At 39.0% G+C, this 18,010-nt stretch overlaps 1 protein-coding gene across 3 annotated transcripts in view; it reads right to left on the bottom strand.

Annotated features, from left to right (window-relative positions):
• AAGAB (alpha and gamma adaptin binding protein) overlaps positions 1-18,010 on the bottom strand; it is a 56,893-nt gene that overhangs the window by 33,018 nt on the left and 5,865 nt on the right. For all 3 annotated transcript variants that reach the window (XM_032480894.1, XM_032480896.1, XM_032480895.1), the window contains exons 2-5: positions 8,490-8,680; positions 8,261-8,357; positions 7,820-7,909; positions 4,448-4,531 (exon numbers count right to left, since the gene is read on the bottom strand). In XM_032480894.1, the coding sequence (XP_032336785.1) occupies positions 4,448-4,531; positions 7,820-7,909; positions 8,261-8,357; positions 8,490-8,680 (462 nt within the window). The remainder of the gene's footprint in view (positions 1-4,447; positions 4,532-7,819; positions 7,910-8,260; positions 8,358-8,489; positions 8,681-18,010) is intronic.

Genomic DNA, 18,010 nt, shown 5'->3' with positions numbered 1-18,010 from the left:
CCTTTTCTCCACAGCCTCTCCAGCATTTGTCATTTGTGGACTTTTGAAAAAAAACAGGGGGAGGGTATAGCTTAAGTGGTAGAGCACATGCTTAGTATACACAAGGCCATGGGTTCAGTCCCCAGTACCTCCTCCAAAAATAAATAAGTAAACCTAATTACCTCCCCCCAAAAAATGTTTTAAATTTTTAATTAAAAATTATTTTAATTAATTTAATTTTAAAAATTAATTTAATTTTTTAAAAATTTTAAATTAAAAAAATAAATTAAATAACAAAAAAACTAGTCATGAATATCCTAAAAGTGACATTTTCAGGTGGCACTACTGTCCACATTTCCCTGTTTCACATTCAGTATGGCATTTACTATGTTACATATTATCAATTTCTGCCACAGGAGCCCGTTTCTAATTTGTTCAGTTTCTTTATTTCCTCCCTCTATATAGATTTTGAAGTTTGTAAATGCTTTTTTCATTGATTGCCATAATCATACAATTTTTCCCCCTGTAACCTGTTCATGTGGTGATTCAAATAGATTTTTCTTTTATTAAAGAATGCTACACTTGGAATAACCCAACTAGGTCATACTATATTCTCTTTATGGATTTCTGGGTTAGGGTTGCTAATATTTTGATTAAAATCATGGCATCTATGTTCATAAATGAGATGGCCTCTAATAAGTTTCTTTACTGGTACTACCTTTAGGGATTTGGATTGTTTTAAGCTAGCCTTAGAATGAATTAGGTAAGCTGCCTCTCTTACTGTTCTCTAAACTCTTGTGTAAAAATTTATTCCTTCCTTAAACAACTGGCTGCATATCCAATAGAAAGACAAACAAAAAAAGAATTACCTCTAATATCTTTCTTTACTTTGTCAACCAACTATTTGATTCAAAATTTTTTTTCTTAGTTTAAAAAGCTTTGAGTGCTGATGGCTGCACAACAATGTGGATGTACTTTAATGCTTCTGAACTGTATACTTACACATGGTAAATTTCATGCTATGTATATTTAACCACAATTTTTGAAAACTAAGAGAAAAATAAAAGGAGAGAAAGATAAAAATGGGGAAAATGAAAGAGAAAGAGAGGTAGAAAAGATGGAGATCCCCCAAATAAATAAACCAGTGAGAGCACCTGCTGGCAGACAACATTCCAAACTATACTTCAATAAAATATTAAAAAAAAAAAACAACCAACAGTCTGCTGGGAAGCCGGCACAGTTCACTCAGACCACCAGCAAAGTAAGACTGCAGAGAGCGCAGGAGGCAGGGCAATCCTAGGGCAGTAACACAACCCATCGTATATTCATACAGAGCTGTGTCTCTAAGATGTGGGGCTATATACAAGGATGTCCCTCACGCTTCCTAAGATGAGGGTTGCATCCAAATGTCGCTGTATTTCCATATCTAGGGCTCCTCCGAAGAGGACAAGTTAAATTTCCTTCACACCATGTAGGTCAAGATTCTCTTAAATATGGAACTAAGCTAGTGGCAACATTTTGGTTTTTTGGTTAACGGCAAACCAATGTACCACCACTGTAGAGAAAGAATGAAATAAAACGAAGATACATCTAGGCAAAGAACCACGAAAAGCCCACAGTGGGCCTCCTTTGTCTGTAGTTCTCTTTAAGAGTACCGTTTCAGTGCATCTGACTGTCCTTTACGATTAGATTACCGCATTCTGTTATTCTTATTTTGTAGTTGGCTTTATTCCTTTGATAACTATGTAAGTTTAGAAAGCTAAAGATCTAATCTGTTCTTAGGAACAATAATTAGTACATACACGAAAACTTAAAAAATGTGCAGCTTAATGTATATATGTATTTACATGCAATATAATGTGTATGTGCAGTCGAACTGGAATAATTCTACATAATAAAACTGAAAAATGGGAAAAAAACACTTTTATGTATGATACCATGATAATGGATAACCATCATTATACATTTATCTAAATGCCAAAATTGTACAACACTAACAGTAAACCCTAATGTAAACCATGGGTGATTACGATGAGTCAATACAGGTCCATCAACTGAAACAAATGTACCACTGTTCTGGGGTGCTGATAAGAGGGAGCTCATACATGCGTTGGGGTAGGAGACATATGGGAAATCTATATACTTTCCTCTCAATTTTTCTGTGAATCTAAAACTGTTCTAAAAAAAGTAGTCTTAATGATAACAATAAAGAATTTAATATTTGCACACACACAAAAAAAGAGTACTGGTTAGAGTCTGAACAGCATTTTTTTCAGAAAATACCTTTGACCACAATTCCAAAGTAATAAAGTACATTCAGTCCACCTTCTAAATTTATAGCTATAAACGTAAATTACAAGGCAGTACTTCTTTAATGTATAAACTTGGGGGACAGATTTTTTCAAAAAGTGATTGAAGCCAAATAAGCTCTTCTGAAAATATTTCTCATAAATATAACAAGCACCACTGAATATAATGTTATTCCAGACTGATCCAGTTTATGTACCATACCTTAAACGCACTGTTACAGTGAAGACAGCCGACAGCAATGCCTCACTATGCTACGTTTTCAACAAGAAATGATGAAAGAATGAATGGGAAGGACCAAGCCTCAAGGGGAGCTTGCTCTGGTAACAGGGAGATGACAACATAGGCTAAAATCTCTTTACTTTTTCTAGATCTGTCATGACCTTAACCTGATTGCTACTACAACAGAATAAAATCTAATTTATCTGTGCAATTCAATGTAACAGACATATCAGATTCCCCCTAGAAAGAATAAAGTGAGGAGAAAGGAGACAGAAGGAAAGGGGAGGAATATCTTTCTATGCCAGGACGAAACTCTCCAGTGATGGCGCGGGCTAGGTCAGATCTCAGGCAAGCTAAGGGGCGCCCAGCTCACTTTACACTCGAGGGGCAACCAAACACTGAAATGAAATATTCTATTTCTATAAAATTGATCTTCCACTTGACCCTTCATCTCAGGGAAGATGGGGTGAGTTCACTTAAATATGACTTTTCTCATTCCTTCTGTAGTGTTTCACCTAGCATAACATGCCCACTGAGGCTGCCAAGTGCTACAGAGAAGAGCAAAACGCTGCGGAGGCCATAATTCCTGAAGAAATATGTTATAGGTGGAATTATATCCACCCTCAAATTCTTATGTTGAAGTTCTAACCCCCAATACCTCAGAACGTTACCTTATTTGTAGATACAATTAGCTAGGGGGAAGTCATGTTGGGGTAGGGTGGGCCCTTAATTCATTATGACTATTATCCTATAACGAAGACGTGAACAGAGACAGGCACCCAGGAGGATACCTCGTGAAGACTGGAGTGATGCCACTGCAAACCAAAGAACTACCAGAAGCTAGAAGAGAGACCTGGAACACATCCTTCCCCAGCATCTTCCGAGGGAGCACAGCCCTGCTGACACCTCGATTTTGGACTTCTGGCATCTAGAACTGTGAGACAATAAATACTTGCTGTATTTTGTTAAGCCTCCAGTTTGTTGTATTTTGCTTCTGCAGCCTCAAGCAAACTGCTACAGACATTAAGAGGCTGATGCACACCAACGAGCCTTCTCCCTTCTGACTGCATTTCGGACCCAGCTTCTCCCCCTACAGCTATGGCCAGCACGTGAGCCCAGGTCCGAGCGCTGAACTGCAGCAGCAGCTGCCCGGTCTCCTGACTTCAGGCTCTACCTCCACCTGCTTCAGTCGCCTGCTTCAATCGCCTGCATACCACCATGGCATGAACCTTTCAAAGATGCCAACTTCTCTGCACTACTCTCTTGTGAACGAAAATCTCTAGTACAGGAAAAAGCCCACATTCTCCTGCCTTGAATACAGGCCTCTCTCTTCTAAGCTAGCTCCAGCTGCTAGGCGAGAGTCTTCCAGTGGCCCTAGAACATAAACCATCATTCTCCATGCCACGCTTCCTGCCCTGCTTGCCACTCTCGACCCGCCCCTTCACCAACCTCAATCTTGACCATCCCATGAGGACGGCTGCCAAGACCCACTTTCGCTTGACGCTCTCTCTATGCTCAAGCCCACAGTAAAGGCCACATCTCTGGTCTTGACTGCCTTTTGCTGCTTTTATCAGTCATTCTGTACGTATCAAAGGCTGCCTTGCACGGTTACCCAGCATTTTATAAGTGCACACTTTGGGCCTATGAGATCCTTAAGGATAGGATTCATATTTCACAATTTTGGGGCATTTCTCAAAGTCAAAGACAATGCCAGGCATATCACAGGCAAGCTCTAAATTCTTGTTGAATTAACTATTAAACAAACATTTAAAATTCTTAGAAATGTTACTTTTGGCTCTTCCTTGACCTGGGAACTTAAAATTGAACAAATCTGCAGAGTTGATACAACCCTAATGCTTCCACATATATCCAAAGAATTTAAAACTTCCAAGGAACAGGAGAAAAAACGCTGTAGGGCCTTCAGTCCCAAGTTACTTACCATTCTTCATCACTACATTGGACCAGACATTGGCATTCAAGGCTTGGACAATTCGCTTTACTCCTGTAGATTCTGGGAAGTCATCTGATCAGGGAGGAGAAATACATAAATTTAGGCACACACTTATACATACATACATACCTACAACTGTCCCTCAGTATCCGTGGGGGACTGGTTCCAGGATCCCCCATGGATACCAAAATCTGTGGATGCTCAAGTCTCTTATATAAAGCGGCACAGTATTCACATATAATCTATGTACATCCTCCAATATACTTTAATCATCTCTCAATTACTTATAGTACCTACTACAATACAGAGTTTTTGGAACTTTTTGGAATTTTTTTCTGAATATTTTTGGTCCTCTACTGCTTGAATCCGTGGCCGTAAAACCCCTGGACACAGAACGCTAACTATAAGTGTATATATAAGCCCTCAAGCCACGTTTTAAAATAACTGTGGCTTAATTATCTTGCTTATTTACTTGTTACTTCACATTGTAACTTACGTCATAAGGAAAAATATTGTGCAAATACAGAGCTTAGAGCTCCTGATAAGAATTATCTAGAAACTAAAACAATTAAATAAATACACAATATAAAAGGTTTATATAATAAAGTCAACCCCATTACCTCACCAATGGAATCTATTCATATTCCCCTGAAAATGTTAGTTTCCATCAATTACACAATCCTAGGATAGTACTAGAAATCCCAGTCTTGGCTATTTACAGACAGTGAGTTTCCTGAGGGCAGGAATCGTTCTCTTTGTGTGCTATAAAATCTTGTAAATGCCCTAACTTCTCCTAGGAACTATACAACGATAATTATTGTTTATAACAGATATTCAGAGAACAACTTCTTGATCAGAGGAAGTTTAAGAGAGAGAAGTGAAATTACTATAACCATAAGTGAAGGAGACAGCCAAAGGGTCATTGAAAAAAAAAAAAAAACTTAGTTTAGTGTGTCTAGAATTTAACAGATACTGCTCAAAGTAACAGGCCAATAATCTGACAGTGTATTAGTAACAAGGCTGTATTCTTAGCTACAATGTAGGTAAGAGTGTGTACAAAGGAAATGGAGATCCTTCAGTTAACGAGTTTTGTAAGACTGCATGCAGAAAATAGCAGCAGAAATAATTTTCATGTGGTTTAAAGAGAAAAGTCTAACAGTTTACAGAGAACAGTCCACAGAGAACCTGTCTCTAGTGGCCCGGCCTGGCCCTGGGTGGTTTAACAGGAAGAGCAGAGAATCAGAAGTCAGGAGATATGAATTTGAACCCAGGCTCTGTAACTTACTAGCTATTTGACTAAGGGCAAATTACTCATGCTATTCTCAAAGACAAGTGGGGATGGCACCACTCTGCACCTCTCCCAGAGAGAAGACGCGCTGGAACTTATGATTTACTGGTGTGACCTTCCCTCTAGACTGGAAACTCCTGGAAGGCAGGAATCATGTCTTCTTGAGTTCATTATTCCCACTACCTAAACCTAAACCCACTACTTTCGGTGCCCGAAAGACTGCAGGCATTCAGAAACCGATGAACTGACGACTCATTTACAGAACACCAACCCACCCAACAACATAACAGAAACATGGGCAGGACTAAACTGCAGATGCCCTACACAGATGCACTTATCACCATCGATGTTTAAATGAAGAAATAAAAGGCATGTTTATCTTAACTATGAATGATTCAGTTCTTGAAAGAATAACTAATACTTCAGATGATATAACCAGGAACCAAAAGTATGGTCTGAAATAAAGAGCTAGAATCAATAAGATGAATTTAACACGAACAAGCACCAAGTCTCATACTGATGTTCAACTAATACATGTCAATAAAGGATGAGGATATATGGCTTGGGAACAGTCTGCGTTAAAACATTCTAGGAAGGTTTTAGTCATTTTACCTAAAGACGATATGTTGACATCTCTTTGAAGACTGAGATGAATTAATATAACATTATTCGGACAAGGAGCGAGAAGCAGCACAGTGGTATAAAGGAGCAGAGATTCCAAAATAAAACCAGGTAAAATAAATGCCTCAAATTCTGACTCTCAAGAACAATAAGAGAACATTCTAGTGCCAGAAGTGAACAGTCACACACATGCTTATACACATAAAACGGCACAAGTTTTAGGAGTCCTAGAACAACATGAAAGATAAATTGTACTTATTAATTTTCAATATTCTTAAAAATGTACATGGGGGAAAAATCAGCCCTTTTATTTAATTTTTGTCCTTTTCTTCTCTGGCAGGGCTTTATTCCTGAAGACAAAAACAATCTGGAAAAATTCTAAAAAAGCCAGAATATAGAAAAATACTTCTTAATTTCTTTTTTTTTAAAAAATATAGGCTTCCGGCAATGATTACTTACAGCCTCCCTAGGTACTTTAATTCACATTGGTTGCCCTGCTTAGAATGTCTGTTGCAACAACTGGCATCTTCCTGCCAGTCCTCTAAGTCCAGGACCTTCTCCATTTCTTCCCCATGGAGCAGGTGACATGTGAGAGCTCACGGTGCCAACGCATCCTTTGAGCTTCTAAAGAGAAATAACCTCCTCGTCTCTGAAATTCCATGGCACGAATATTTTTTTAACAATACTTATGACATTCCAATTGGTAATTCAGTTGTCTGTGTACATGTTTCATCTCTTGCACTAGAGGATAAGGTTTTGGTAGGCCAAAACCCATCTGATCTTGGTAGACCCCAGAGCAGCTAACACAGCTGTACTTTGAAGGAGAAAAGATGAGTAGAGGGATGGGAGAAGGGGAAGAAGCAGAAAGTCTATTGTGAAGGAGAAGGAAGTACAGAGCCACCCCCGGAAGGCAGGGAGGGGTGACAGTGCATTCTGGGTCTATCTTTGGCGTCTAATATCCAGAAGACATACGCATAGTACCGGCATGCCCCAGGGGTTCCTGGGAATTCAGCCTCCGGTTACTACAGATTCAAAATAAGCACGACTCAACTGAGTGGAAAATAAATTCCTTTTCAAAATGCAATGTCAAAAAAAAAATTCAAAATAAGGAACATAAACTTCAACCATTTATGAATATAGGTCAAACCCTCCTTTGCTGGTAGCAGAGAAAGGATAAGAGATTGGGCAAATGACTAAGATTTAAGGTAGAAATGTCTACCTGTAGCCACAAGAGGAAAAGAAAAATTCAAAAGTCCTAAAATGGGTGGTAAAACCACATAAATGGGTTATTCAATTAACAGATCACATCTGTGGATTTTGCACAAATATTTTCAAAGAGCTCAGGAAAAAACATTTTTTGAGTATCACTTTGATTGTTCTTCCCTGAATTCAAATAATCTCTCGTATCTGAATCCAAACACCATGTTTTCTCCTGACACACAAATACTCACCATCCTCCTCAGGCAACTCTTCGGGACTAAGTTCCACCAATTCAAAGCCATGTTTGATACACCATTCTTGAGCTTTCTGTCGGTTTACACCTAAAATAACATGCAAGACATTCTTTATAAGCAAAAATAAAACACAGCGTGAACATTGCCGCAATACCCTCCCCAGATCTCAAAGCGTTACCTTTCATGTTAACGTTATGCTAAAGGCATCCAACATAAAGCAATGTAAAGAAAACCCAAAAGTCTGAGAAACCCAAAGTGCCCATTCTTTAAAAATAAAATGTAAACAGTGCAAGATTCCAAAGAGAAAGAGCTGAAAGTATTTTTGTAAGGTAATAAAATCACATTAAGATGTACTTTCTAAGTTATGGAAACCAATGCATCGTTTACCAAGGAACGGCAAATGTGTGTACCAACCACAGTCCCACCGGAGCGCCTTACCGTTTTCAGAGACTCTATCACAAACCAAGATCATCACCTCAGGTAACCATGCTTCTGCCAGGGGAAGCCATGACGAAACACTATCAAGACCAGATTTCTAGAGGGAGGAGAAACAAACACACGAACAGAAACAGAAACAGAGAAAGAGACATTAAAAGAACTTACAGCGGAAAAAAGAGAAACGGCAAAATGATTTCTTATTCAAGGTCCGTGGAAAACAAAATCTTACTTGTGTGCTGTCAAAGTAAACCACAAGGGCCTGGACAGACTCTGCGATGTCTGCAGTGACGAGAAACTTGTTTGGCACCACACATAGATTGATATCTGCTGAATAGTATTTATTATCAATGGTCCAGGGATAAAATCTCACAGCATCGTCGGCAGTCACTTCCACAATAAGATCTTCTGTTCCAAGGATATCTAAATAAATGACACAACATTACCATGGAAAATGCAAAACCAACATTCACTGGTCAATTTTCTCAGTAAGATACCAAATTAATAATGTACTTTCACTGCTTCTCTTTATACAAGGATTTCAAAGGGCCTCCCATTTATTAGGGTATTTTCTTCTCTGATCATTTGGCTGTAAAAGTAATGGTGACATAGGTTAATTCAATTAATTGGCTTCTGTCTTTCAGAACACAAAAACTATTGTGACCAGATTAGACACTAGCAGAGACCAAAACAGTCATCTAGCGAAATGCCCAGAAAAGAGCAAGAAGAAGAGAAAGAATGACATTTATTTTATTGCTTACATACTTCATGGGAGCTGAAAGATTATAAAAATTGTCAACAGTTTCTAACTATTCTGTACTTACTGCAGGCTAAAAGGAAGACAGCAGCAAGGCTAAGTCATTAATAAAATGGAAGAGCTAGACACAGTCCCTGGGCCGAATGCTTAGACATTAACTCAACTAATGAAATAAAAGAACAGATACTGATAAATGACCCCATTCCATTTATATTCAGTCTGCTTTAGTTTCTTTGAAAGTCAACTCAAATTCTTGTTGACAAAGACACTTGTGGCAAATTTTAAATGAAAGGATTTGGAAAATTACTAAATCGTTCAGAAGTCCAAATGCAGCATGGGTATAACAAATGAAATTCTTACAGTAAAAGCCAAGTCAGTAATGAACAAACACAGATGTGGCCATGAAACCATTGGAGCATTCTGTCACAATAATGTCATACAATATTTAGACCTGGAAGAGACATCAGAAATTGTTCCGACCCAAGCTCCATCTCTCATGCCCATACCCAAAATCTCCATTTTATCCGGAGGTGGAAATGAGCTCAGAGAAGTGACATGACATGCCACTAATAATGGGTTATCATAAGAATACATAGCAAAAGGGCCACAAACTCCTTTTCAATGCATGCTAAGAGGAACATATAAAATATTCCTCAAACTCACGACTCACAAGACACAGAAGACTAGAAGTTAAATTTTAAATTCCAGAGCTAAGATTATATATTTGGAACACTCCCATAGCTTGGGGGGAAATTATTTAGTCCCAAAGACTGCTGGGAATAATGTATGATCTATGAAGCATGTATGTGTGCACGTGTATTATTTTCATTGGTAAACTTTCATCATATGGTTATTAAGACCTGTTATGCTGAAAATGAAACCTTTTTTTTAATTTGGTCATGGGGAGGTAACTAGGTTTCTTTCTTTCTTTATATTTAGAGGCGGTACTGGGGATTGAACTCAGGACCTTGTACATGGTAAGTATGCGCTCTACCACTTGAGCTATACCATCCCCCCAAAACTCTTTTTTTAACTAAAAAATTAGATTTCAAGTAAATTTCAGAATTTACCTTTGACATAAAGCACATTTTGAAACTAACTTGCTAAAATTTTTCACTAAAACCAGTATTGATATTCTTGAATTAACAGAAGTTCTGCACCAATACTTGAAAATCTGAGTTTACACTAAACCCATGCTAAAAGAAATATTGACAGGTCTACTCTAAATAGAAAAGAAGCAGGATGCTACAAAAATGAGAAACTCATAACTGGAAAGGAGACAACTGCCATGAATTACAAAAAGAATAAACACAAAATTGTAAAAGAAGACATCTAAATCATTAAGAGTGGGAGAGGGAAGCAAGGAAAGCCATTGTGGAAAACAGTATGGAGATTCCTCAAAAGACTAGGAATAGACTTGCAATATGACCCAGGAATCCCGCTCCTGGGCATAAATCCAGAAGGAACCCTACTTCAAAATGACACCTGCACCCCAATGTTCATAGCAGCACTATTTACAACAGCCAAGACATGGAAACAGCTTAAATGTCCATCAACAGATGACTGGATAAAGAAGATGTGGTATATTTATATGATGGAATACTATTCAGCCATAAAAACTGACAACATAATGCCATTTGCAGGAACATGGATGTTCCTGGAGAATGTCATTCTAAGTGAAGTAAGCCAGAAAGAGAAAGAAAAATACCATATGAGATTGCTCACATAGGAATCTAAAAACAAAACAAAACAAAACACAAATACAAAACAGAAACAGACTCATAGACATAGAATACAAACTTGTGGTTGCCAAGGGGGCGGGGGGTGGGAAGGAACAGACTGGGATTTTAAAATGCAGAATAGATTAACAAGATTATACTGTATAGCACAGGGAAATATAAACAAGATCTTGTGGTAGCTCATAGCAGAAAAAAATGTGACAATGAATATATATATGTTCATATATAACTGAAAAATTGTGCTCTACACTAGAATTTGACACATTGTAAAATGACTATTACTCAATAAAAAAAGTTAATAAAATAAGAAAATCTGAGTTTACTTTATCTCTTTAAGAAATCAGCAGTTCTTTTCTGCTTAATTTCTACCTAAAGTTATCATCTTTTATTAATTTTCAATCAACTCCAGAGCAGCCAGCTGCAGTGTCCCGCATGGAGCATTATGACATGTTCAGGTAAGAAATAAGCAGGAAAAACACATAAATTACTAAAATCAAAGATCCTGCTTTCATGTAACTGTCTCACAGGAGAAACAAAACAAAACAAAACAAAACAAAAAACCCAACTCCTAGATCAAAGTCTATGTTGCATCCAAACCTAACATTTCAAACTTCAAGCAGGTGGCATAGCAATATGCCAATAAAAGCACATATGGAAGAAGGCAAACTAAACCACGGAGCGCAGCAAACAATGTAAAAACTGATTTCTGTAAAGGGTAGGAGGAGCCACCGTACGAAATCAGTATTCATTCATGGGCAATTTTTTAAGATAACAAATTGACTATTTTTTTCTTAAAGGGGGGAAGCACAAAGAGTGAAATAACACACTACGTGTTAATGGGGAAAGTCACAAGAAGTGGGGGACCAGTACCTCCCACCAGCACCAGCCCCTGATATTCCCTAACCTGGGTGTATTGATAGGAACTGGAATAAAATGTGACTTATGCTTTTTGCAAATCAGTGTCTTCAACTAACATAAAAAAATTAAACCAAATTAAATGAAAATGTCATATACTGAAAACTAACTGCAATTTAGAATATTTGGATCCATTAGGGATGGTTCATTTTATTCACTGATGTCTAAACTACAAGAGAACAAACCAATGTGTAACTCAGAGCTCTTCAAATTTCAATTACATACTACTGTCTTTGACTTTCAATAGATGAATATATTTACTCAGCATATAGAAAAAAGTTGTTTCTTTCTCTTTTCTCTAAATCCAGATGAGAACAGAACCAGTAAGTTGGGAAAATGAATTTCACCTTCCAAAGTTTTAGGAGCTGGGTAGGTTTTTGTTTTGTTTTGCTTTCATTCTTTGTGCTCAATTTGCTTATCAGATTTTTTTATTTTTACCATTTTATGTCTAATCAGATACTTTCAGCGAGGCTGCATATGGACTTTATTATCACATCTGTGCCACATCAGACTAGAGGGAGAAGACTGAAGATTATCTCATTCCAGTTCTCAGCATCAATATCATAATGTAGAGTTTAATTTAAAAAATGGAAATGTCTACACTAAGTACAGTTTTTCTCCCTCATCTTTTCTATTTGGTTTCAAATGTTTAACAAGTTCATTCTTTTCCAAATTTAAAACAAAAAGTACTCAAACGCTGGTGCACAGGCCAAGAGTTTCTGGAGATCAGTTGGTACAACTCACTCACTCCTTAGATACAAAAACTGAGGACCAGAAAAAAGAAACCACTTTCCGAATAGGAGCAGAACCAAAAATACAATTCAGGTTACCAGCCTTCGTTCCTACTACACAGTGTCTGAGCTAGATCACAGTCAGTGTCTAACAGTCACAAGCTGAAACTAACCTACAGGCCTACAGTATCCTCTGCCTTTTCATGAAAACCAAAAATAATAGTTGGAATGAGGGCACCAGAACATAGGAACCTGGGGTACAACTAACCCATCAAAAAACTGCCTATGAGTTTCAGGTATTTGTATGTCAAAAGTGAGTCACAGTGATCTTGTAGGAGTTTTTTTGGTTTTTTGTTTTTTCGCCAGACAGACTTCCTAGAAAAGCCTGCCGTGGTCTCCCTTCTTTGCCCTTCCTTAAACGGAAGTCTGATGTAGTTAAGATGATGCACAAATAAAATCAAGAGCAGCTTCCCCCTCCTCCTGGAGGACAGGTGACCTGTCTCATTCACACTGCTGGCAGCCACCTGGTGGAGCTGTAATACATCCTTTTCTTTAAGAGACAAATACTAGGTGATTGATTGCCGGGTCTGTTACTACAAACTTGGTTTCACAGCTTAGAACAGTTAATTCAAAGTGTTTGGGGATGAGAAGTTAAATGTCAGCTCAGTTCCAGTAGCAAGTATAAAGCTTGCCTTCAGTTTTAAATACAAATATAAATCTCTTTCTTTGTTTGAGATACTGTTTTACGTAGCCATCAATTCTCCAGCAACTCCTACTTACTGTTCACTTCCTGGGTAAACTTACTGCCTCCACAGTCCCTCCCTCATAGCAAGTCAGTGAAGAGATTCAAGAGTTGGAAGAGAGCCAGAAGCCAAGGAAGCACCTCAGTTCAGTGACCCAGCAGCTCCCTCTTCCTGCTCCTCTTTGCTCCTTTTTTTTCCTTCCCTCAGAAAAAGTGTAAATTTGGAAAGCAATCGAAAGGAAGGAGGCAAGTAGCTTCCTATGGTTCAGAATCAGTACGGGGTAATACTCTCTATAGCATGAACTAAGAAGACCACTGAGGTTCCCACGCGAATTCCCAGAACACTGCAGATACCCAATTTCATACACATACACATATACGTGTACCCCTTACCCTCCCCCCTCATCTATCTACCCCAGTCAAAAAGGACCAAATCAGCGCATTCTAAACTCAGGGAACTGATTTTGTCTTAGATTATTTCATACTTCCTAGTAGGAGTAAAGACACTTTGAATACCAGTAGAATTAATGTATACTTAATTAATCACGACATTCGTCGTGAAGAGATGTTGTCCAGTGGTTAAATCATATTTTCTACGCCCTGAGGGAAGTGATACCTGCTACCTCAAATCAAGATAATCCTTCCAGAAACCAGCACTCTTCTGAGAATACAGTGGCTTTCATTCTTTCTCACAGATCTGAAGCTGCCTTTACAGCCAGGTATTGTAACCTCCTACCTGGTACAACTGCCTTTCATGGTATCCATTCTTCTGGGGACGGACAGTTCCTCCCCTTCCCTTTGTGATGGCCATACCACTAATCAGAGCAGAAGAGGCCCAGAAATAGAGACAGCACAGACCCAGGGTCAGAGGGACCTGCCTTTGAATGCTGGCCCTCGGTAAGAATGACAAATTAACCTCTTTGTGTCTCATTTCCTCACCCGCAAAAGGGGACAAGAACACCCCTCAAATGGCTCCTTGCAGATTAAATAAAACCAATGCACATGAAGCACAGGCAGGCGCTGGGCACAGGGCAGACCCTCAGTAACTGTTCATTTCCTCCTTCCCAGATCAGTTTCCTGCACACGTGACAGCCCTCCGGACACGCACTAAGGAGGGTCAGTGAGAAACATTACAACTAGGAAATAATCACCTTCTTTAAGCTGCTCTGGCCCCTCCCGTCCCAAAATATGCCTTCGCCACTTTTTCTTTTGTCTTGTTCAGGCACAGACTGAGACAGGAGAGAAAGCAATTAGGAAAATTACAGGAGGCAAGCAGAGACTGACGTCAGTTGCAGGGGAAGTAGGCATTATGAAAGAAAAGAATTGAGCAAAATATGACGAGGAAGAAAACTTGACAGCCAGAGTTTTCATTAAGCAGCAAGGAAAGGCAAAGAGAGAGCTTCAAAACTCACAATGGCTCCACGTTGCTGCAACCAGTCACCAATTCACAGCCACAACTTCACGAGAATGCCATGCGAGGCGGGTGCTGCTCTGTCCAAGACTCAGGAGCAGTTATTAACTACCAGATTATTCCCCACATCCTAGGAGTAGACAGCACTATTGTAGGAAGAAGGGCCTGTGGAGCGCATGTAGCATTTAAGGTTAAAACCTCAACATTCGGAGCTGGATCTTCAAAGAGTCAAATGTCGGGAAATTCTTATCAGCGATTCTCTGAGTAATCAGCCTGCAGCCTCCTGGTTCAAGTGCACGCAGTATTGGTCTCAGTATATGTGACAGAGCCCTCCATGGAGCAGGACTCAGTGGCTGAGAAGAGGAGGGGACTGAGTTGAAGCATCCCCTGCTTTAACAGGAGTACAGCAATTCTGGTTTGCTTACAACACTTCATTACCTTTTCCTCCCACCCCCCTTCTCTCTGGTCCCACTCTAAATTCACATTTTCACATGCTTTGGGGCTTTTGAGATCACAGCGGAGAAGCTCTCAAAGTGGAAGCAGAGGAAATCCAACCCCGTCCTCCTCCTTTTCCTCAAGTCCGCTTTCTCCCACTAGCCACCTGGGACTGGTCACCAGCACCTCATGTTAAAATAATCAGGGACGGGGGGGATGTGGTGGGGAGGGGGGATTCATGGTCTGTTTGCCCTTAGAAGACCTCGTGACACAGTGACAGGCTACCATGCGCAAAAGAACACAGAGGGAGAAGCTGGCGGGAAGAGGAGGAAGAGTACGCAGAAGGGCTTTCTGAGGGCCAAGGAGGAACCATCAGCCTCTTAATTCCATGGGCTGCATGCAAAGACCACGTTAGCAATCCCAGTGGCACAGCTGAGGGACAATTTCTGCCCGTATCTGGGGGGGAAAGGAGGGATCTTCTTTGAATTTCATTACTATTACCTATTTATTCAAAATTCAAGTTCTTGATGTGTATCTAAAGCAGTAGTTCTTTACCAGGAGGTGAGTTTTGTCTCCCGGGGGACATGTCAACCTCTGGAGACATTTTTGGTTGTCACAAGTGGGGAGGTGCTACCGGCACCTAGTGGGCAGAGGCCGTGAATACAATGCACAGGACAGCCCCACACAAAAGAGAATTACTCAGCCCAAAATGCGAGCAGTGCTAAGGCTGAGAAACCCTGATCTAAAGCAAAAGAACTTGCGGAACTCACGTAACTGTATTTATGAAATAAAATAAAAGTTGTGGAATGCAAAGTTGGTTTTAGTCTTTCTCACAGAACTGAAATTTGCCTTATACAGCCAGGCATCATAACCTCCCACCACAGATATAAATGCCTTTTATTTGCATCTGAGAAAAATCTCTCTCTGATAAAAATCCATCTCAAATGTATTCTTTAATTATTTTAACCATAAAAATTACCTGGCAATTAATCTTTGATGCTTTGAAAATAATTTATAAATGGTGGCTTTTCTGGAAGAAAGAACACATAAGCCTAAACAGGACAATTATGAGATGAAAATAACTTTTATATTCAAATGGCAATTTTTCATACACAAATCAGCATTAAGTAATAAAACTTCACAAAAAAAGGTCAGTGACTTCTCAGGCTGACAACAGAATCTGCAGCAGATGCTAACTTACTCTGAAAGAAGGTAAACATGTCTGAGATGAATTTTCCAAAACAGAGTAAATTTAATGAAGAACATTTATTCTGTAACTCCTGTATTCAAATACTGAAAATAAGCTTGGTCTGATGTAAAATATCACAAAGCTAACAGATCCAACATCCCAGGATCCAAAAGGTCCTTCAAGAAGGGCAGAATCATGATTGGACAACATGTGGTCAAAGGATCATGGAAAAAGAAAACACTGATAAGTTGGATTTCATCAAAACGTAAAACTTTTGCATTTCAAATGATACCATCAAGAAAACCAAAAGATAAGCCACAGAATGGGAGAAAATATTTGCAAGTTACATATGTGATAAGGGACTTGTATCCAAAACACAGAATATACTCTTAGAACTCATTAATAAGAAGACAAAACAAATTTTTTTAATGGACAAAAGCAAGAGATGGAAACAACCCAAGTGCCAGTCAACTGAGGATTGGCTTAGGAAGACACATACAATGGAATAATACTCAGACATAAAAAAAAATTAAATATTGCCATCTGCAGCAACGTGGATGGACCTAGAGAATATTATACTTAGTGAAGGAAGTCAGACAGCAAAAGACAAATATTATGTGATATCACTTATATGTGGAATCTAAAAAATAAGGCAGATGAATCTATATACAAAACAGTCATAGAAAGCAAACTTAGGGTTAGCAAAGGGGAGTGGGGGGAGGGATAAATTAACAGTACGAGATTAACTGATACAAATTACTATACATAAAATAGATAAGCAACATGGATTTACCGTATAGCACAGGAAATTATATTCAATATCTTGTAATGGAAAAGATTCTGAAAAAATATATATATAACTGAATCACTCTGTTGTATGTCTGAAACTAACACAATATTGTAATTCAACAATACTTCAATTTTTTTTAAAAATGAGCCAAAGATCTGAATAGACATTTCACCAAAGATGATATAGGAATGGATTATATGCACCTGAGAAGATTCTCAACATCATTAGCTACCAAGGAAATGCGAGTGAAAACCACAATGAGATACCACCTCATCTCTACTAGAATGGCTATAAATAAAAAATACAGACAATAACAAGGGTTGCGAAAAATACGGAGAAGTCGAAACCCTCAAACATTGCTGATAGGAATGGTAAAACGATTTAGCCACTCTGAAAAAGTCTGGCAGTTTTGTAAAATAGTACAGTAGTTTCTTACAGAGCCCATAACAGCACCATTCATAATAGCCAGAAAGTGGAAACAGCCAAATGTCTCTCGAGAGATGATGGATAAACAAAATGTGGTCTAGCCATACGATGGATCATCCATACATGCAACATGGATGAGTCTCAAAAACATCAAGGTAAGTAAAAGAAGCCAGACGCAAGAGACACCCTCTTACGTGATTTCTTTTACGTAAAATGTCCAGAAAAGGCAACGCTATAGAGAGGGAAAGTACACCAGCGGCTGCCCAGAGCGGGGGGGTGGGAACACAGAATGACTGCTAATAGGTAGGTTTCCTTCTAGAATGACAGAAATGGTCTACACTTAAAACCCCCTGGTGGATTGTATGGTATTTAAATTACACCCCAGTAAAGCTGCTTAAAAAAGCATGGGAGCTGGGAGATAATGCCCTGGTTTTATGACGAGGTGACTGGGCCACAGGTTTAAGAGACCTAGAATAATGATGGTACACGTGAAGACCTCAGTAACGATCTGTGGGATGAAAAGTGAACTTGCTTAAAGTCAGATAGCTAGGAAGAGCAGAACTCAGTGCTCAATTCCCACATTTCCCCCCAACAAAAGTCCTGAACAGCCCCAGCAGA

Source organism: Camelus ferus, chromosome 6 (assembly GCF_009834535.1).
Source record: "Camelus ferus isolate YT-003-E chromosome 6, BCGSAC_Cfer_1.0, whole genome shotgun sequence".
NCBI classification, from domain to species: domain Eukaryota; kingdom Metazoa; phylum Chordata; class Mammalia; order Artiodactyla; family Camelidae; genus Camelus; species Camelus ferus.
The sequence above is the reverse complement of the archived record's forward strand: the minus strand, read 5'-3'. Positions and strand labels throughout refer to the sequence as shown.